At 39.0% G+C, this 22,069-nt stretch overlaps 1 protein-coding gene across 6 annotated transcripts; it reads right to left on the bottom strand.

Annotated features, from left to right (window-relative positions):
* Positions 1–356: 356 nt before the first annotated feature.
* LOC125426008 (serine/arginine-rich splicing factor 5-like) lies at positions 357–21,630 on the bottom strand. 6 transcript variants are annotated; one of them, XM_048484021.1, is made up of 10 exons: positions 21,474–21,630; positions 21,080–21,144; positions 19,507–19,643; positions 16,849–16,919; positions 14,533–14,625; positions 12,623–12,695; positions 5,879–5,952; positions 5,065–5,175; positions 1,583–1,860; positions 357–870 (listed from the first exon to the last, which is right to left on the bottom strand). In XM_048484021.1, exons 3-9 carry the CDS (start codon positions 19,630–19,632, stop codon positions 1,584–1,586), a joined length of 825 nt encoding a protein of 274 aa, XP_048339978.1. In that variant the 5' UTR covers positions 19,633–19,643; positions 21,080–21,144; positions 21,474–21,630; the 3' UTR covers positions 357–870; position 1,583. The 6 variants fall into 6 exon arrangements, with proteins under 6 accessions (XP_048339978.1, XP_048339981.1, XP_048339976.1 ...); XM_048484024.1 differs by having other exon boundaries at positions 357–1,857; XM_048484019.1 differs by having other exon boundaries at positions 357–1,860.
* Between the last annotated feature and the right edge of the window lie 439 nt (positions 21,631–22,069).

Genomic DNA, 22,069 nt, shown 5'->3' on the forward strand with positions numbered 1-22,069 from the left:
GAGAGTGATTTCTTGAAAAAAAAGCTATAAGTTGGCAGTAAGTTAAATAATAGTTTGAATAGAAAAACAGCCATGAAAAAGGAAACTCAGCTGGTGTTCAGCTGGTTTTATTAATCACTTGGTTATTTTGCCCAAGGACAGACAATTCTCCTCCCCCACTCTTTTAATTCTCCAACTGAGGTAGAAGAAATCTACAAAAATGTGAGCAAATTTTTTTCTACTGTTTGTAAAGAGTTTCAGAAATGAATGATAAACTAGTAATTAGTTATCAATTTTATTGAAAATAAAAACTATTGCTAACAAAGAAAAAAGGTTTACAAACTTAGTTATAATGAACACAGAAAGACCACTGAAGATGCAGTAAGCAGGGGGAAAACATTTATTGTATGTACTGTATTACATCAATACATTTAAACATTTTAGGGGCCAATTTACAATATTTCAAACAGATTCCCTCATTTTAGGTAACTGGAAGCCAGATAATTTTGTGACCACAATATGGTTAAGGACTAACAATGTACTACCTACTAACAAAAACAAAAGCATGTTTTGTAAACCTAAGAAAGATGCCCTTTTACACTTCAGCATTAATACATTCACATCACATTAAGCTTTTACTGGAAGTTTGGGTTGACAGTTCAAGAGTAATCCTCACCCCTTAAATTTGACAAACTGCTACTACTTATACCACGTGCACCTGTACTATTTAGTGCTACTCTCTGGTAGCCACACAGGGGAAAAAAGCTCTCTTCTTGACATTAATATAGGAATTCCAGCAAAGTAATTTCCAAAGGACTTCCTCTGTGAGATGAGGCCTTCTTAGACCACAGGTTGCATGTGCTTCCAAGCTGCTTATTGGACACCTCCCTTCTGTTTGGGGGATTTAACACAGGAAAAAAGTTCTGAAAAACTTCTTGCCCTATCCATATACAACTCAATACAGAAAATGCACTTCTTTTTTCAGGACTCATTCTAAACTAGGATTTTAAAAAATGAACCACTTCTGCTTTGCCAGGTAACATTTTAAACATCCTCCCTGGATGATTACTATTTATGTAAATGCTAGTATAGAATAAGCAACATCACTCATACAGAATCCAAATATACCCTTGCTCACTACAAAAGGATAAGTGTATAATGGGAATGTTATAGCTGGAAATTCTTTAAATTGCATGTTAATGGCCAGTGCAGTTCAGCTAAGAGTGCGAAAATGCCTACTAGGAGGTAATCTATGTGCAAACAAGAAGCACAGTCAAAAGTGGTACCACAATCCATGTCTTGAGATCATTATATTCAACAGCAAGGATAAAACTCCCCATATGTGTTCTGCTTTAGCCAGCAACAATTTACTTAAAGCAGCACACATAACACATTTAGATAATTATAAATTGTCAATTCAATTTACTTTAGTTAATAATTACAATTTACCCAACTCCATTAAGATGGTATGGAAGTTTACACCCACACTTCTGATGTCTATGCTCACCTGCTGAATTTCCTCCTTACACACACCTGCAATTTATTTTAAGCTTGTAGAAAATTTTGACTTAGAAATGAAGTATTTATACATCTCTCAAAATACCTTAACTGCGGCTTTCAGCAGAACTTGACCTAGAGCGAGACCTCTTCTTGGCTGGAGGAGGAGATGGAGAGGAATTCTGTGGGCCAGAGTGGTGGTTTTTCTCAGAGCTCTTCCTCTCAGGTGTATGGCTGCGAGAGCTTCTCTTCTCAGGTGTACGGCTGCGAGAGCTTCTCTTAGGTGTACGGCTGCGAGAGCGAGACTTGCTGCTTGACTTGGAAGATCTTGCAGATCTAGATTTGCTGCGAGATCTTGAATAACTTCGTGAACGGGATCTGCTTCTGATACAGATTGAATTGGTTTTAAACTAAAAATTTAGGACCCACTATGTAATTTCTAATATATGCCCAACACTTTGCATCCAGTGTATCTCTCCCTATACAACTGTGTCTATAAACACCATAAACATTAAATACTGATAGCCAGAGATGGTATTTTGTCTGAAAGTTTTCCATGTTCTGTCCTACAGCTCTTCACATGGCTTTAAAGGTCTGGAGCAAGTTGTTAGAGGTCTTCAGAGCACTGCAACTGGACAGAGACACTCCAAACCCCTGCTACACATATAGAACTTATCTTCATTTATCTCATGTTTCTCACCAATGGACCCAAAGAAGCTTACGTTGTTCTCCTCTCCTACATTTCATCCTAGTAACCCGGTGAGATATGCTAAACTGAGTTTGTGTGACTTGCCCAAGGTCATCCAGCAAGCCTTCCATAGCAGACTGAGGATTCAGACTTGGGGCACCAGGTGCTAGTCTGACATTCTAACCTCTACCATGTTGGCTCTCATGACCATTTGTATCTTGGATGAACAGTCAAAGCGCAGTAAATTGGTGTCACTTTTACTTCTAATTTGGCATCTGAGGCCAACAAGGGTGGAGTCTAAAGCAAACTAAATCTGGGTCTGAAGAATGTCTATGTGCTTTATTAAGTCTGATACAATGACCCTTGAGACAACAAGAAGATCTGCAGTCATTTTCAATAGCTACTCTACTGGCATATGCCATTTGATGCAGAACCAGAACTAAGTTAAGAACCAAGGCTAGAAAGAAAGTTAGAGAAGACCTGGCAAACTTTTTGCCCCTAAACCGCAGAGACTTAAATGGGAAGGGGGTACTGCTCCCCACAAAGAGCAGCAGTTTATCTGCATTACTGTTTGAAAGCAGCTGTAATTCCATCCCTTTGGATGACAGTCCAGTTGGCTTCTACATTGGCACCACTTTCTACCATTCAGTCTCCTCTTTCCGGAAACAGTGAAGCTTTCATATAGCCAATGGTATCTGCCTATGTGCCACATGAAGCTAATGTGCAGTCATGGAATTGCTCTTACACAGAATCAGTTTAACCTGTCCCCATGGTTCAGGAAGGGGAGACCAATCTGGAAAAAAGAAAATGGAACTAATGCTGCAAATATTGGTGAACCTGTATGAAAGATATAAGCACTGGGACAGTGTGTGTATGTGTGTGTGCGCATGTACTAAGAGACATCTCCCACCTCCTGTAAAGCCTTTAGCACAAACAGAAATTTTGTGCTGGATCCAACCCATACTTTGCACCTAGCGAGTGTACCTTCATCTGAACAGTGTTCTATGACTGATAATTATGGTGCCAAAGCCCTTGCACAAATGAAAACAGCAGCCGCTTTAATTAAATTAAACTTCCAGTACCCCATCTGTGTTTTCACTTGTGCAAATCTTCTGCAACCAATTTCTAAGCACTAAATATGTAGGGAGGAAAGCGCTAGGTGTTGCACAAGGTCTTGCTCAAGCAGAATAACTGATTTATTTTATCAATCACCTACTTCATACATTATGGCTTGAATCATGGACACAGAAACACAAATGGACTTAGTGCAGAAGTCCATATATGTTTCTGCATCCCTGATTCAAGCCATTATGTACAAAGTAAGTGACAGGGTGTAAAAAGAAATCAGTTATCCTCTAACAGAAAGATTCTGGACTAAGAGCTTCCTAAACAGTTGAGACAATCCATCTTGAAAGCTGAAAGTTCTAAAATCTGCAAAGTCTCCTCTCTTGAGTTACAAAAGTTCAGGTTACAGGTGCAGGTTTGATATGTGACTACTTATCTATTCACTGAGTATGAGAGGGGGGAGTTTGTTGGAAAGAGTGTGGAAAGTTCTGATCAAAGTTGGGCTTGATTAATTACTCACCTGCTAATGCTGGCAAAAGCCATAAATTAGTGCCTATAGAGTAAGCTGTAATCTTTTCCCACCATTCCTTTCTCCTTCCCACCCTATTTGCTTTTTGTTACAGGAACTCTGCACATGTACTGATACCAACTGAAATACCTTCTGCTTGTAGGATTTTTACATGTAACGCAGAGAGCTAGCACTGAACTGCAAATCTTCTGTGTTACTGTTGCCAATGTGCTTCTCAGACAGGAGACTAGGTTCCTAAAAGTAGAATCCAGGGCCTAGTTGGGCATTATTAAATATTGGCTGAAACTACATCTTTCTCCCACAGGACTTATACCCTTTTCTAAATCAGCTGATCCATAGCCCAACTGGAGTTTGGAGGTAAACTTCTTCGATTGGTTTAGCCCCAGACCAATGTCTGGAGAAACACCTGGAGTGCAAAAAACGAGGTTCACCAGTGCTTTATACAGAACTGCAAAATGAAATGGTCCTTCTTCCGTCTCCATACAGACCATTAAAATCATCCTGGGGTCTCTCTGCTGCTCCACATATAACTTCTATTTCCTTTTCCAAATTTCACTGAGCTTTTTCTAGAGCACGTTGTAACGCTCTTCCGGGGACCTTAGATATCAACATTGGCCCTTAAAAGCCCATTTATATCCCTGTGGTGCTGGTGCAGTTGAAACATTTGCTCATATTTTACTTTACTGAAAGTGATTCAGGGGGATTATGAGCCATTTAATTCTGCCTCTGATGCATAGAGCCTTTGGCCACTAAGGACATCCTGATGATTTTTTGGTCAACTTTTTGCTTGCTGATATAAATGACAGAGTCTTGTACATAGTAGTGAAGTTCTGAAATAGTACTTATAAAATGCGGAAGGTTAGTAGACTTATTGGTTAAAGTTATTATTGGACTGATGCTGTGCAATGTTATGACTGCATTTTAATAAACTGAACTGTGTGCCACTATGTTTTAAAACTTGTATTTAAGTAGTTTGCTTTAATAAAGCTTTAATTAATTTTTATGTTTGTGAGTTCTGGTCAGAACCATGGTGTTCAGGGTCACTACTATTCAAAGGCCAGGACGAGGTCTTTGACAAGCAAATAACAAAGCTCTTTTTTTGGGAGATAAAAATATCTAGAGCCGTGGTGGCGAACCTTTGGCACTCCAGATGTTATGGACTATAATTCCCATCAGCCTCTTCCAGCATGGCCAATTGGCCATGCTGGAAGGGGCTGATGGGAATTGTAGTCCATAACATCTGGAGTGCCAAAGGTTCGCCACCACTGATCTAGAGTAACAATTACAATGATATGTGTTAATATACCTGCGCCTTTTGCGATCTTCAACTAATTTAATTCTGCGTCCATTCAACTCACTGCCATCCAACTTGTCCATTGCACTCTTCATGTCACTAGACGATGCAAACTCTACAACACTGCAAAAACCATTAGCAAAATTACTACATAAGTTGATGGTCATAGTTAGAAATATTTTAAATTTACCACACTTGCAAAAGTTACAATTTATTTTCCTAATTTTGAATACTGTAACTACAGCAAAATGATCTTAACACATTCAATGTTTAAATTAAAGTTACACAATTTTGTAAGTAAAAATTATCTCTGGCACTTCACATTATGTAAGAGTTAACTACAATGTAAAGAATTAGTTCAATTTATATATGTTAGTAACTGAAGTTTTCCACCAACAGTAGAACTGACTGGTGGACTTCTTGCAAAAAAACCAGCAAAATTTTACAATGTGTTTGGTGTCAATATAATCCTATAAGACTAGGTGCACAAGTGTTTTAATTTTCCCATTCATTTCAACGGGGATCAATTATAACCAGAAGTGATCTGCTATTTAATTCACGCAGGACTGGGGGTGAGGCACCCCGACTCCATTATTCTTAAGGAATACAGAAAATAAAGTAGTACAGAAATAATTTTAAAAGGTGTCTTTGGAGGGGAAATGTCTTCTGGAAGTGACATGAAGCCCCACTGACAAGACAGCAAGCACTCTAATGTGGTGGTAAGTTGTTCAAAGTAAAAAAAAAATCTGACTAGATAGATCTTTGTGTGTACCTAAAATGGTTTGTACAATCTGGATCACTTACTGAATTACAACTTTAATCTTACCCTTCATTTGGATTGTTTCTGTGAGCATCTACAAAAGTCACTTCTCCAGCCTTTCTCATGAAGTCCTTCAAATCCTGTAGCAAAAGTTAGAAATCAGCTTAGAATGAAGCATAAAACCCAATACATAGTGTTAAACAGGCCTGTTTGTTATGACTAGTATTTACACAAAAATCCCATATTTTACAGCTAGGATCAGCAAAATTAAGCTAACTTAAAAGTCAGACAGAACAGTATAACAAACCAATTAAGGATTATCACATGTATTTTAACTATGTCACATACAAATATTGTTATTAAATGCAAGCATTTAATCATAACTGAAGTCTCAGTTCATATGTATATTAAAAGTTTGCCTGCAAACATCCCTCATTGACTCATCTATACAAATTGAACACAAATGTCTTTATTAAATTAATGCTAAGATTCTGTCACAAGCTGTCAAAAGGCATTGGCAACAACAACTTTTCTGGCTTTTGTCAGTCCGTGTCACAACCTCAGTGTTATTTTAACGGAGACTTGCATTTAATGTAATAGAGACTGAGTCTAAGTTGTAACACTAGGTGTTATAAACATTTAAAATAAGTTGTTTATGTATTATTTCTTAACCTTTACAAAGTGCTCCAAATAATAGCTGACATTTTATAGCCACAGGCTACTTACCACAACATACCACAAGTGATCAGATGATATAAGCAGGTACCTTAAGCAAAGAGTCGCTTGTCCAATACCTAGCAGACCAAGTGGAACTCCCTTACATGGGAGGGGCAGAGGAATGGATCATAGCAATGTGCTTCAGGGGGATGTACCAGAGACCCTGAAAGCACTGGACACAGTCTCCGGAAGTGGATCTAGAACCTGAGGTTGACCTGTGCTAGCCAATCGAGCTGTGGGCCAACCAAGATCTACATCGCCAAGATAGGTGTGTCATGGGTACCAAAGGGAAAACTCAGAACAGGCCAAGCCCTAGAAATTCAGCCAATAGGAACCCCAACCTCTTGGGTTCTTTCTCCTCCACACAAGAGAAACGAGGGCTAACCCAAAGCAAGGCTGTTAAAAGAGGTTCAAAATGAACTTGGTTAGATATATATTTGTGAAAAAACACAAACAAAAAACCTAAAAACTGAACTACAGATTACAGGATGCCTCAATTTAATTCAGTGTTTTAATAAAGTTCAGTTCAAAGTAGCATGTGAATAAAAAACAGTCTGAAATTCTGAGACTTTATCCTAACATGAACAATCTATAACAGCAGACATTTCCTCACAGCAGGATTCAATTCTACAAGCTTACTGAGCACTTCATTCAAATTCTGTGACGTTCAATGCATATGCATCTCAAATATCTAACCAGTCCTGTTTGTAGTAAAAGAGTTAATCACATTTCAACGCTGAGTGCAAGAGCTCTGCACAGTCAAGGCCAAAGTACTTAGTATTTTGTAGGATTGAATACCTCCATACAGAGTTTAGGACATGATTCAAAGAGATGTTGAACATACTTCAAACTGGTTACATCCAAAATAAAGTAACAAAACCCAAAATATTTGTTTTAATCAATACCTGTATCATTACAACATTTTAGTTCAGACAGCGTAAGAATGTATAGACAAAACCACATCTTATTTATTTAAAAGTCTGAACTGTTTACCAAGTTACTCTAAGCTGATGGTATTAATCAAAAAGGATAAAAAGTTAATACAGAAGTCCAGAGTTTCGGTATTTTTCCTTTGAAACTTAGCCTGAATATGTATTGTCGAAGGATTTCACGGCCGGAATCACTTGGGTGCTGTGTGGTTTCCGGGCTGTATGGCCGTGTTCTAGCAGCATTCTCTCCTGACCTCCTCTGAAGATGCCAGCCTCCTCCTCTCTCCTGACCTCCTCTGAAGATGCCAGCCACAGATGCAGGCGAAACATCAGGAGAGCATGCTGCTATAACATGGCCATACAGCCTGGAAACCACACAGCACCCAAATTAGCCTGAATAATTTTAGAAATTTGGAATTATTGTATATTAAACATGTACGTATAAAGTTATGCTCCTAGCGCTATTTACAAGCATATAGAACACTTCTAAGGATAGGGAGAAACCAGTTGTAACAAATATGCACGATCAACAAAGTTGTGTCTAAATCAATAGATTTTGATGCTTTCAACTCCAGTGTGCCAACTTTTGAAACACACAACTAATTGTTGCCATCTGAAAACTTGAATAATTAGATACTAGAAACATGAGATCCTACCAAGTTAGTTTTGAGCATCAGGGAACAACCCAACGAACATAAGCCTGTCTACACCCTAGCTGTAGTCATCTGTGTGGCCCAGCTACAATGCTGTACTCTGATTCTCTTTTCCTTCCCTAAGCTTAAAGAGCTATCCACCATACAGAGGGCAGGTACTGGCCTGGGGACTACAGCTACTCACACCAGGAGCAGCAAAGTGGCATTTTAAATTTCACTTGAGAACAATGAGATAACCATAAACTGATTTCAAAAGGGTCTGCAATTTTTTTTACACTGCACCCCACGAGTCCAAGCCTGCATCTGGCCATGCAAATACTTTGTCCTTCCAAAAACCAGCCGCCTTTGAGGTATGCAAGGATTTCACTATAATTTACTTGATACAAGCCCAGCATATTGTGAGCCAATTCCTTGAACAGATACACTTAGGTATATTAAAATGAGAAAAGATTTATAAGAAATGTATTAACTTCCCATTAAGTCTCTTCTGCTTCAAAGCTTATGGAAATGATGACAGCAAAGGGAAAAAAATGCCCATTGGTGTAAGATGGTAATTTTTTTTGTTTCTGCCTGTATAATGCAGACATTAACATTTGCCAAGTTGCAACATACCGAAGTCACCACTTTCTTGCAAGCATATCATGTCTTTGTAAACACCAAATAACTTCAGAATAAACAGATACCAGCAATAATTTAGTGTTTCTCATACAACTGACAATCCCACAAATGTAAAAAAAATGTAAGACTTCAATATAAAACACCATGTAGTTTGCATCATGGCTGCAAATAGATTTGAACAGAAAATAGTTTACTCTTCAAATAACCCACCCAGGGTCACAGTAATTGCTACTTATGAGCTAAGTACAGATATATGTGCATCCTCCTTGACCTTCTCTAAGGCCCATACTAGAACAGCATACTTTGTACTGGAAATGCCAATCCAGAGACTGCACTGTGACAGGTAGCTTACCAAATGATTTTGGCTGTTTTTAATGCACCTCTGCAAAGCCAGACAAAGTTTCTGGTGACCTAATGAGAACTGCACTGCAGCAAGCACAAACAACATTGCCATCAATAGCGCCATTCACTGGGCTTTAGTGAAAATAAGGAGGGTACCAACCTATTATTATAACAGCCTTGCTGTTTGAGAACCACAGCACCATGGTGCTTTCAATTAGTTGCATCTGGTTTGCCTTACTCTTTTTTCTCACAGACTCAGCTGCAGAAGACCACACCCAGATGACTGTCAAGGGTCACCAGATGGAAATAGGTCTCACCCATCTTAAGGCTACATGGCTGCCATCATTTTCAAGTTCAATTCAACAGGCTGGATATGACCTTTAAAGCCATTAATGACAGAGGACTGTGTTATCTAAAGTATATCTCCTTCAATATATTCCTGTGCACCAACAATGGCTCTCAGGCTGTGGCACCTACTACAAGTTCCCGCACTTAAAGTAAACTGCTGGGCAATACCCAGAGCTTATGCTTTCCCCACTATAGCTCTTGTTTTATGGTACGGGCTTTGTAAACTGGTGAGAGGAGCACAGGTTTTTAGAAAATTTCAGGACTCACTGCAAGGTCACTTCATTTGCGGGGCTCTGAGCAAGCATCATGGAGTGGACGTTAGAGTTTTTATTTTGTGGTTCTTACATTGTAATTTTAATTGTGATTTGTAAGCTGCTTTGCACCACAAGGAGAGGTATAGTGTTAAGTATTTAAATAAACAAACATGCATAACTCAGTCTTCAGCATTAGGTATAAACTGCCAAATCACGTAGCCAAATTCTAAAGTCTATTTCTGATGTTAAATTTCACTACCGACATTGAAACATCCAGAAGGCAAAAAATGGCTGAAGTTGAACCTTTGCCAAACTAGGAACTTTAGACACAAGTACAATGTGTGCAAACAATTAAGTCACTGGGATCTGTGTCACAGTGGTCTCAGAATGGTGAGATATAATGTAGCTGGCAATGTACCTGGAAGCTGTCAGAAAAGGACAGACGGAAAGCTAGGCCTCCTCCCATCAATCAGATCAAGAACGAATTAATACTACTATTTGCCATGACAGCTAGAGGCAGTATATGTATTAAATATGAAATCATGGGAACAATTGCTGCCCTCATACCCTGGTTCATGCTCTTCCAAGAAGCAACTGGTCCAGTAAGATTGTAAGCCATTCAGGTGGGGCTAATCTTTTTTCTTTGCACAGATCTTAATAGAATTGTAAACTCTAATAAGAAATACAAAGTCAGAGGAATTTGGCTTTTGTCCCGGTTACTTTACTCCATGTGTTTTGGATGCAAGAAGGACACAATAATGTTGAGAGTAACTTCTATGGGGAGAGATATATGTGAACAGAATAAAGAACCCCGAGGATTCCTTCATCATGCATGTTATCCTAGAGAGAACTCATCAACGTTCTTACGATTCATTTTGCTAGCCAGTAAAAATTTACTTGCTTCATAATAGCATGAAGTACTTCCAGCCAAGATGATTGTACTCCAACAGCACTCCTGTTCCTGCACTGTGCAATTACCCCCAACCTGTTTCTATTGTTTTTGTTTATTCTTTATGTATTAGTTAAAACCCTTGTTGAACAACAGATATTGATGGAATTAAAAGCAAGGTGTTTCCCCACTGTGTGAAATTTAAAATAAAACACAATAGCTTACTTGCTCACCAAGGTAAATGTTTCTGCAAAACTCAGGGCACTATGTAAGCACAAGCTCTGAAAATTTAGACTCCAGCAATTACAAACACTCAGAACTGAAATATTCATTGCATGGCCTGAATAAATATTACACATGTTACATTCGGGCTCAGATAGTGATTGATTCAAACAATCAACGGTGAATCTTCCATCCTCAGTCCCTTCCAACCCTAGGAAAGTTGACTCCTGAGGCTGCTAGACCCAGGCGAGGTAACAGCCAAGCAACTTGGTGGGATGCAATAAAGAGAAGGGGGCAAAATCTCACCCTCCTCTATCAGTAGAGCTGCACTAGTGGAACAGGCTGAAAAGGCCATTTAACTTCCTTCTCTGTCCTGATGGCAGCCCACTCACCCACACAGGTCTTACAAACCAGGAACCACATTTTTTGGAGTTGGAAGGGAGATCTGTGCCCTTTTGTGCTTTCAACTTATGAGATCACAGGATCCAACAAATGCTGCACACTCTACTCAGAACTGAAACTCAGTTTGCAGATTCCTCCTTTGTAGAAAGTGCTGCAAAAGACAGAGGCTAACATAAAGGAATTTTTTTAATCTTTAGAAGTGATTGGCCATTTTCTTAAAAGTATATATATAACGCATTTTTACTAAGTTTTCTTGCTTAATACAGCTCATTTTTGTCTCTGCATTAAGGATTCTGAACACAAGGTCTACTTAGGCAAATAAATGTTGACTAGATTTGAAGCTAGAATATAAAAGAGAACTTGTGTGGTGCAATGGTTAAGGTGTCAGACCAGGACCTGGGAAACCAAGGTTTGAATCCCAACTCACTGGGTGACCTTGGGCCAGTCACACTCTCTCAGCCTTGACCTTGGCTAGTATTTGGATGGAAGACCTCCAAGGAATACCAGGGTTGTGCTTTGAAAGTCCTGTGGAGCCTCCATAAGTCAGTTGTGACTTGGCAGAAGAGTGCTACTTAGGGCTAGAATGAGGCAGATGAACTTCAGATGAGGGAATATGTATTAGGAAAAATAAATCTCTTATCAGAGAGTACTTTGCCACATCAGATTAGGCAAATCAAGCATCTCTTTGCACATGAGATTCAGCAACACATTCCCTGGCATTTATCTGAAAAAACAGACATTGTGACATGGTGTTTTCCTACCCAATTATCCACTCCCTTGAATGGAAAATATCATGTGTGACGCAACTAAATCAGACTGCAATTTTTCATTTATTGGTTTCAGTTCTTTTCTTTTTTTAAAAAAAAGTGGCAGGTGAAATTAGACTAGAACAACTAGAAATTAGTTAGAACAATGACAGAACAAGTTCATATTAATTTAGCTTTAAGCCCTAAATAACTTGTCTATGAGTTTTGAAAAAACAAAAACCTACAACTCAGTTTGGAAACGAGGCAGTTTAATGTCCAACACATTTAAATCCACAGACAGGATATTTATAATTTAGCACACAAGCTCCTTTCAGAACACAATGTAGGAGACGCCTTACATTAGAACATGCACAAAACTACAGAGTCATTCTGTTCATTCTACAGAAGCCAGATACAGACTGGAAATTGCAGATGTCTTAATTTAAAAATATTAGATGTTTCTGCATTGCTTTTTCTACAGTTCTTATTAGAGGATGATTACAGTTGTTTAAGAAACGCTAATCAGAAGTTCAACTTATAAAAATAAACACACTAAAATACTTATTTGTTGGTTTGCAGATAAAATAAAATGTTTTGGCTGCCTTAATTGTAGTGTTAAAAGTTATGGTGTTTCCTTCAGGAAACATATTTTCAACAAAACAATATTATTAAAGATCAGTTTCAACTCACCTGCCAGCTGACACGCGAAGAAAGATTTTCAACTATAAGTCTGTGTTCAGTACGAAGAGGTGGACCATACTGGCTACAAGAGACAAACATGTTTCCACGTTATTATTCATTCACACCTAACATATAAAACTAAAACATGCTCTGCTTTGACAGACTGGATAATACTACTCAACAAACCAGACAACATTCTTATAAAGCTGACCCTCTTTATTTAAGCGGAGGTTCAGGCTACCAAGCAGTTACTTGCCGTTCACATGAAAAAAGAAAAATGTAATTAGGAAAAGTGTGGCCAAAAAAAAAAAAAAGCACTAGGGGGCAGCTCACAAAGGTATGCTTATCACTTCACAGCTTCCATGTTTGAAAGTTACCAAAGAAAGCCTTTGTATCAAATGGCATGACCTCAAACAATAATAATACATTCACTGAAGATATATCAAGTGATGAACAATCATGTACAAGCCAGCCCCAGGAGCAAAAAGCTATGCGCTTATTATAGCTTTGTAGTATTTATTCATCAAAAAGCTTCTTAAGGCATGATAACATAAGCTGATGTACTCTAACTCACTGAATATTTGTATATTTCTGCTACAAGGTCTGGCTTACTGCTATCAAAGTCGAAGTGCCATACAAAGTAGTATGAATAACAAATGACCCGTAAGTTAGTTTGCTAAGGTTAGGTGCCACAATCCACTTGGTGGTACCTTCATATCACATAAAATTCAAGTAACAGAGTGCTCTTTTTTGGACACTGATGCAGAGGCAACTCCATTTTATTTGCATACCTCTAAATGCCCAACATTTTCAGAATATCCAGATCTTCACTTCGAACCATTTAAAACAGAAGCTCCAGAATCCCCCAAATGGCAGGTCGAGTCCCACTTTTCACTACCGGAAATAGCAGTTTCTTCTTGTCTGGCACCATGTGCCTGATGTCATGAACGTGACTACCATGCCAGATGCCCATGACCGTCAGTCACATTTCCTACTTTAAAAGTTCACTTTTAGCCTGGACCTTCGACCACTCTTACTGCAGCAACACCACTGCACTAAAGAAAAGAGAATCTAAACAGCATACTGCAATATGCATAATAAGATGTTCCCAAGTTTCTTTACCATGAGATCGGCAGCTGCCTTTGCATTAAATACAAAACTGCTACATATATTTCAAAGTAATAGCATACACAGTCATTGCAAATGCCTACAGACAACAGTCTGCAGTACAGAATCAAAAAAGCTACATTTAATTTTAAAGACACAATAAGAGTATATTTCCAATGATATATCAAAAAATGCAATCTATAGTTAATGATGACTGTCTTGCACATTTTAACATTAAATACACTTGTCTTCAAATGCATTTTTACAGATCCCTATTTTTTTTTAAAGGTTGTAGGCTCCAGTGACTTGGACTGAACATTTACTATAACAGTAATTCACATTTCATAACTTGCCAAGCTCCCAGCCAAAGATATGTAGTAATGGGCACATCTCATCCATCCCAATGGATGAGACTAAACCCTTTGGTCAGACTAATACAGGACCAATACTTTTAAATATGAAGCATCGAACTATGGCATGCTTGGATTGTTGAGATGAGAATGAGAACTAAGCATCACAACAGTATTAATGGTAAGAAAGGAGGTAACAAGTGCTCGTTAATTACAGAGCAATAATTAATGACTTCACTGGCACAATTCTTTTCTCGCTATTAGTATTATTGCACCAGCTTCCATTTGTACAAATTTTCTTGCAATACCACCAAGGGGGAAAAGTCCTGGCAGAGCAAACATCTTGAAATATTATGCAAACACCCAGGAGTTGAAAGTATTTTGAAGTCTTAGATGAATGCAGAATTTTTAGAAATAGTTTTTCACACATGAACTTGAAAATCAACAAAACACAATACTTACCTAGATCCACCTCCATAGGATTGGTAATAATTGAATCGTTGAGGATATCTGCCCCTACCTCCTCTTCGGGCTCTGGCATGTTCAATTGTAACCCTTTAACAGAAAAGGAAATATCAACACTGCTTCTTTAGTTCTTTAGGCTTTTTCTATTGGAAATGAACACAAATAGGTGGCATTCCTCTCCACAGCATCTAACTTTAAATTAAAATAATGACTTAAGGGATGCCAGAAAACTAAAGCAAATACTTGCCTATTCAGACAAGTGCAACACAGAAAAATCTCATTGTATATTTATATAGTATATGACACACACGCTTATTCAGTAGTGTATTGCTTATTAGGAGCAGCAGTGGCGTAGGAGGTTAAGAGCTCGTGTATCTAATCTGGAGGAACCGGGTTTGATTCCCAGCTCTGCCGCCTGAGCTGTGGAGGCTTATCTGGGGAATTCAGATTAGCCTGTACACTCCCACACACGCCAGCTGGGTGACCTTGGGCTAGTCACCGCTTCTCAGAGCTCTCTCAGCCCCACCCACCTCACAGGGTGTTTGTTGTGAGGGGGGAAGGGCAAGGAGATTGTAAGCCCCTTTGAGTCTCCTGCAGGAGAGAAAGGGGGGATATAAATCCAAACTCTTCTTCTTCTTCTTCTAGATTCCCTGCATTTTTGCAGCATTTCTAGTTTTCTTTTGGGAACAAAAATATACTTCACTTACTAGTTAAACTTTGAGCTTACTTCCAAACCTCTTACCAATCTCAAGTAAGATTCTCAATCTCTGGTAAGCACAGAGAACTAAAACAATAAACAGTGTGCTCTTACTTGCATATCAATTTGAAGATGGTAAAAAACAGCAGACTGTTACTGCACTTGCTCCAAACAGCAGCATAAATGAAAAGGTACAAAATAAAAGACTCAACTGGAAAGCCATGATGTTCTCTTATTTGTGCTGCAGCATAGTGGAAGGCAGAGGACTCTTTCTCTACCCTTCTCAAACTCCCTGGGAAGAGGGATGTGTAATGCTTGACTTACTTCTTTTCAGAGGACTAGTCAGTTAACACTTGCGCCTCATGACCAGGTTGCATTTCTCAAATTTGCAATTTAGTTTCAACACAAAACAAACAAAAGCCTAAAACGATCCAAATTATGGTGGTGGTGGTTGTTCTGAATGCAACTAATTTGGGTCAGGTCACATGTGAATACCAGGAGTATGACCATGCGAGACTACCTCTAATTTATTAACCACCAAGTTGGGAATGTACACTAAGCCAGAGTTCAATAGAGTGGAGTGGGAGTGGCTGGCAGTTCTCTGCTATGAAACAAACCCAAAGCTGAGCAAGGGACAGATTACGGGGTATGCTCAATCAGCTGCCCTTGCTGAAATTTATGATGCTCTGTCCTGCATTCTATCTTTTCCCTTCCCTCTCTAGGAAAATGGAATACATAGCTTTTGAGTGTTCATATTAACTGGCATATAAATATGGATTAATGCTATGGACTGGTATACCTGAAAACAAAGTATGCGTGTTAATTTTTTACCTGTATAACCAACATGCATTTGAATGCTCTAATGCATATACAACATGACTTCTGAGATAAAACATGGTTAATTATAACTGTCCAAGGAAAATGAGGTCATGTATATAATGAGAGCTCCTCTGTTAACGTTGTACCAGGCTTCCTTCTTTTCTTTCTCAAAGCAAACTATGGAAAAATTAAGATTGTAATCCTACAATGATGATCTTCTGCCATGGCCTCCTGCTTCAACCCATTGGATATTTTTTTTAAAAAAAATCAGGTTCAGTAAAGCTGTACAATTCATGCAGATATTATACTGGCTTCCTGCTACCATTATTTGCAAATCGGGAGCTAGTCACAGGAATGCATGTTTATTTTCCCCACTCCATGGAATATATCCTGATTCCACTTTGTTCTTGAAGTTTAACGTTAAAGATACAGCAATACTAACAAGATTCCCAATCTACAAAGCAAATGTACATCTGCCATTCCTCCACAGGGCTCAGTGCATCACCCCCACCCCCCATCCAGCCCTCACAATCCTGTAAGAAAGTATGTGTCTGGCCCAAGGTCGCCCACCAAACCTTATGGCAGAGTGGGGACATGAACCTGGACTTCACAGATTCCAGCTTGAAACTCTTAGCCCACACTCCAACACTGTCTCACATACTCTTAACCACAATATGAAAACTGAAGATGGAAGAAATGCGTGTTCTAAAGACTGGTTTACAGTTTGTAAACTGCAATTTCCCGGAAGCTATTATTACCTTGGCACTAGCCAATTATTTTATTTGAAGCAATATTACCTTTCATTACACAGTTCTTTACCATTCAGCTCATAAACTGCATCATCTGCATCTCTGTGATCTTCAAATTCCTATTAACAGAAAAACAAATGAGTCATGCCTTCAAAACTGTACAAGTGTCATCCGATTTCAAATTAGGATTTTTCCAATGTGTTTAGTTTTCACCCCACAGCAGAAATTTGTGATGATAAAATTGTTACAGTAGGTTCACTCATATTGTTTGTAAACGACAGGTAATCCTCGGTTGCAGCCATGTGAAACAAAACCTTCACAAAGAAACATAATAAGAGGTATTTGGAATGTTATGGATTCTGTAGCTGACTACAAGTCCAAAAATACTTAAATGTGTCAGAATTAAAATACTTAGAAGCATAAAAATTATATACTCTATCACAAGGGCCTGTACAAGATTCAGAATTAGGATCTTTTTATTTTCAATTTTTAATTCTCCACAAAAAGTCTGTGGAATAACCCTGATCTAGTTTGCAAACTGAACTATAATTGAGACAAAAGAAATTTTACATACACCTCTCACAGGTGCATAAGCTTTCCAGTAAACGCGCAAGAACTTAAGCTGCATTAATGTTTTTAATTATAGATATTTTGATCTGAAAATCAACTTTATGTTGCATTCTTTTACAACAAAGTGAAAGTGCATTTAAAAGCACTCCAGTCACACTTCCTGAATTCTCAAAGAAGCGAACAAATAATTCTATCCTTTCAGGATATTGCTTACTAATGTATAGCCATGTACATTATCTGTAAAAAAAACAAAAGCTCACAAGACAAAAGGCAACCTCAGAATTCTGCTAATTTTTATTATTATTAAAAAAAATCTACCTCAGTTGCACTTTTTCAGCATAGCTAGCAGAGAAGAGGCTCCACAACTGGCCATTTTAGAAAACTGTCACTTACACATTAATAAACTGTGTCCCTAAAGTAAAGTAACTTGTCACTAAGTTGTCTTTGTGTTAACAGAAAAATACCTGTAGCAGAAGATAATCTTGTTCTCATTAACTGTGTTTTTCAGTTGGCTAAATTCAAGACAAGATCATCCCTATCCAGAATCAGAAACTGCTAAATATGCGTGTGTGTGCTAATCAAGATGTATGAGATGGGCAAAGCTTCTACCCAGAACCTAATAGTTCTGCCAAAGGCAAAGGTGGTGTGAAAACCTTATATTAAAATAAATGGCTTGGATCTAATAAGCTATTCTTCAGGTGAAAAACAAGTAGGGTTGTCCATCTGAGACAGAGAATGTAATATGATAGGAAATTGGGTGAAGTTGAATGAAAAAGCTAGCTGGAGCCAACCCACTAAATTTATAAGTGATATTATTCCATTTGGAAAAGTATGCCCTGGTTGGGTAGCTTTGCTTTCTCCACCTGCCCACCTCTGTCTAGTAAGAAGAAAGAAAGGTACTGCTGGGCCAGCTGAACAAGTGAGACTAAGCAAGACAGGTGGATAGCAATTTCTCTCCATCCCTCTCTAGAAGGAGAAAAATGGAACACAAGTCCATCCAGGCCCACTATTCACTCAGACAGGAAAATAGATGATGTGCCTGTTTCTTTCTCTTGCTGTCCCTCTCTTCCTGTAACAAAGAGAACATAAATCCCTCTAGCCCTGTTCTATTTCTCAGCTGGACAAAAATGAGCGCCTTTTCTCTCACACTAAGCACAGTGATGTTATGGGCAAAAAGACTGAGGTTCCCTGATAACTGCCTAATGAATGATTTTTGCTTGGATTCTGGCAAAAACTGATCTGATCTTGGTCTAACTGTACCTTTTGGTATTCATACGTGCAAACCTAAGATCACTGAACACTGAGCATACCTTGAGATACCTGAACACTGAGCATAAGAACACTGAACACTGAGAATACCTTGTCAAAAAATCCATCTCATTTTATAATTTTTATAATAAAACTCTACTAAAAACAAAGACGACCATGGAAGATTGAAGTTTGATCTTTCCTGCTGCCATAGGTTCAAATTCTCGTTCCCTCTTCCACATTTAAAAAATTCAGTGTTAAGTCTAAAAAGAAGAAAAGGGTACAGCCACATCTGCAGTTGTAGCAGTAGAGAATCAGCGCAGCACTAATAGCTGTTTTCCTCCTGAATCCTCCTCATCTTTCAAAAGGCATGTGTGTGTGGGAAACAGTACAGGGACTAGAACAACTCTCCTGCTGCATTCAGGGAATGGACAGGATGGAATCAGGGGAGGAGGGGAGACAGATAAGTGAATCAAAGTGGAGGAGACACCCCCCGCCCCCAGTCTCATGAAAGGCTGAGTTGTTTCATCTAAAGTACAGCCTTAAATATTACAATTTAAAGTTTTCCTCTCAAAAGTTATTTTCAGTGGGAAGCAAACTTCATGTTTTATAGGAAAAGATCTTAAATTTTAAGTGAAGGGGAAGGTAGTAGATTTAAATTATCATTCATGACAGCAAAGATCACTTGATAATGTAATTTTCTTATGTGTACATATTACCCAACTGTATGAGTATCCTGGTAAGATAATACTATATTGAATACAAGTGGAGATCCTTCTGGATGGAAAAGTAGGGTAGAAATCAAATAAATACAGCAAATCATATTGTATTGTCATCTGCACAAATTTTATCAAATGGGACAAGAAACTCTTTTTAAAATATACCTACCACAAAACCAAAGCCATTTTTCAGATGAATTTCACGTATGCGGCCATATCCTTTAAAAAACTTCTCCACATCACGCTCCCGAGCATGTGGACTTAGACGTCCAACGAAGACACGACAGCCACTCATTTTAGCTTAGCCTGCAAAAAGAAGTTTAGCAGTCCTCACTGATAGCCATTCCAAAACAAGCTTCATTATACTTCTATCAAAACCCAGATCAAAACACTGTACCAGCCAGGTTAGGTAACTGAGGGCAAAGTTTCTTTCTTCCTTTTTTAATTTTGTACTTTTAGATTTCTATTCCACCCTTACCTGACTATTGTCAGGCTCAGAGAGGCTTATTAATTACTTGATTAAATTTTTTCCCCACTCTCCCCAGCCAATTTAAAATACAAATGTTTCTTACAAGTATTTTTAAAAATATAATAATTATTATAATTTGTGCCATGTGTTGATTACATAACAGAAAGCCCAAAGCAGGGAAAAAAATTAATATATTTGGCTATATTGTGCTGAGTAGACATTAAACAACATTTGATTTGGTGCACTGTGGGAAATAAATATTAACTAGTTATGAAAATGACTTTTTTTACCCTGTTACTACTAGTCTCCATCTACCACTATCCATGCTACTCCTCACCTTTAACTCTATTTCCAACAAGACTGTTGATTAGGGATTCAGAGTAAAACATAGTAGTAAATAGAACCATTCTAAGAACTTCCTTACAGAAAACTCACTGTTTAACTAAATACCTATGAGCAGCCCAATCCCACAAACAAGTTGCAAGATGTGAAGAACAGAAATTTGAGAAATTATTTCATAGAATAATTATTTCATAGAATTTAACCACAGCAAGGGCAAGAGTGGACCATAGCTGTTGTACTACCAGCAGGTGCAGGTGTCCCTGGTAGAGTGTCATCGCCACATCTGGGGTAATGGGAGAGGAACCTTTTAAATTGCTAAACTCTATGGATCCATAATAATTCCTGGCAATCCTTAAAGGCACTGAACTGGTGAAATACATACCTAATAAAGGACATAGTATCTCATTTGTACAGAAACAGCTGGTTCTGACCACTTCAGAAACAGGATACTGGGAATTACAGTTATTGTTACCTACGAGACATTCTAAGAAGTCCTTTCAACAGGTTTAATACTTAAGAAAATTCACATGCAAATGTGGATGCAAATCCCATTTATAAAGCCAGCAGATTCTCAAAAGTTGTAGTCAAATCTCAATTTCACTGTCACATCACTTAACTTATTATCATCAGTAATAATCTTTGAGATTTTGCACTGCTCTAAATCCCATTATGGGAGTAAAGTAACAATAACAAGTAACAATACATTATGGGAGTAAAGTAACAATAACAGAACAGCAAAATTATTGTGCAACGTAATGACTGGAACACGTTTCCAACAAGATAAGAGGCAAAGTAAGCGTAAACAAACGCACTGCTAAATCTTGAACAAATCACCTTATTAAGAGAATTTTCTTAAGCCTGTACATAAAGATTTTTGGCCAGCAAAGAGCGAGACGATGTGCTTTCGAGCTTCCTTCCCCGAAATAGTTACCTTCCAGATGAAATGGGAAGCGGTCTGGCTGCTCAGGTGTTTCTGAGAGGCCTTCTCTGCAGAATCTGAAAAGAAAGGGAAGGGGGAGGGGAGAGGAAAGGAGCTTGATAACGGCAAGAGACCAGCGAGGCCCGGGCGCCTGGGGAAGGGAAAGCGGCGGTTTTGTAACGGGGGAAGCACAGAAAAAGAGCCTGGAGAGCTGACTCGAGAGCAACCAGCAGCCGAAGTCTCCGCTCAGCCAGAAAGGGAGACCCCCACGCAGGGTCCTTCCCAGGCGGCGCTTCGGCCTCCCAGCCCTGCACGGCTCCTTTTCGCAAGGAATAAGCGAGGCTCGCTCACTCCCGCCGCCCCCTCACCTTTCCAGCCCCTCCACCGTAAAGGCAAGACCACTCACTATCGGCGCTAACGTTCAACTAGGGCCGTCCACAACCGCGACGCTCACTTTGGTCCGCCGGAGAAAATGGCGGCGCCACTTCGTTTCCGAGGAGCAGCAGCGAGGGCGGCGGGACGTTCGACCAGTGCCGCAGCGTAGCCGCTTTCCGCCAACCCGCTGGAGGACTACAGTTCCCGGAGTGCAACGCGCTACGGAGCGCCCTTCGGACGCCTCTGCTTGTAAGAACGTTGCTTCTTGGGATTCGCAGGCTGATGGCCGTTTAGGAAGCCGCGTGGAGAGCGGGGGTTGGCCGAAAGGCACGCTGGGATATATTCTCCCTGTGACTAAGGAAGTAAGGCTCATTCCGCACAGCTTATTTTATAAAGACATGCAATGGTTATAAATGCACGCGTTTTCCATTTATTATAAAAAGGGGAAACGAGTTCATTTATAACGATGGCCACTCGTTTTAAATATGCTGTACGGAGTCCACACAGGACAGTAGCCTCTTGGCCTTGCGTTTTTTCCAGAATATTAATTAAGGCATGTGCACAGAACTCTACTTATTCGAGATTAATCCAGTTTAAGTACCATTCTGGTGCGGTAAGACATGGGTA

This window comes from Sphaerodactylus townsendi, linkage group LG02, assembly GCF_021028975.2.
Source record: "Sphaerodactylus townsendi isolate TG3544 linkage group LG02, MPM_Stown_v2.3, whole genome shotgun sequence".
NCBI classification, from domain to species: Eukaryota; Metazoa; Chordata; class Lepidosauria; order Squamata; family Sphaerodactylidae; genus Sphaerodactylus; species Sphaerodactylus townsendi.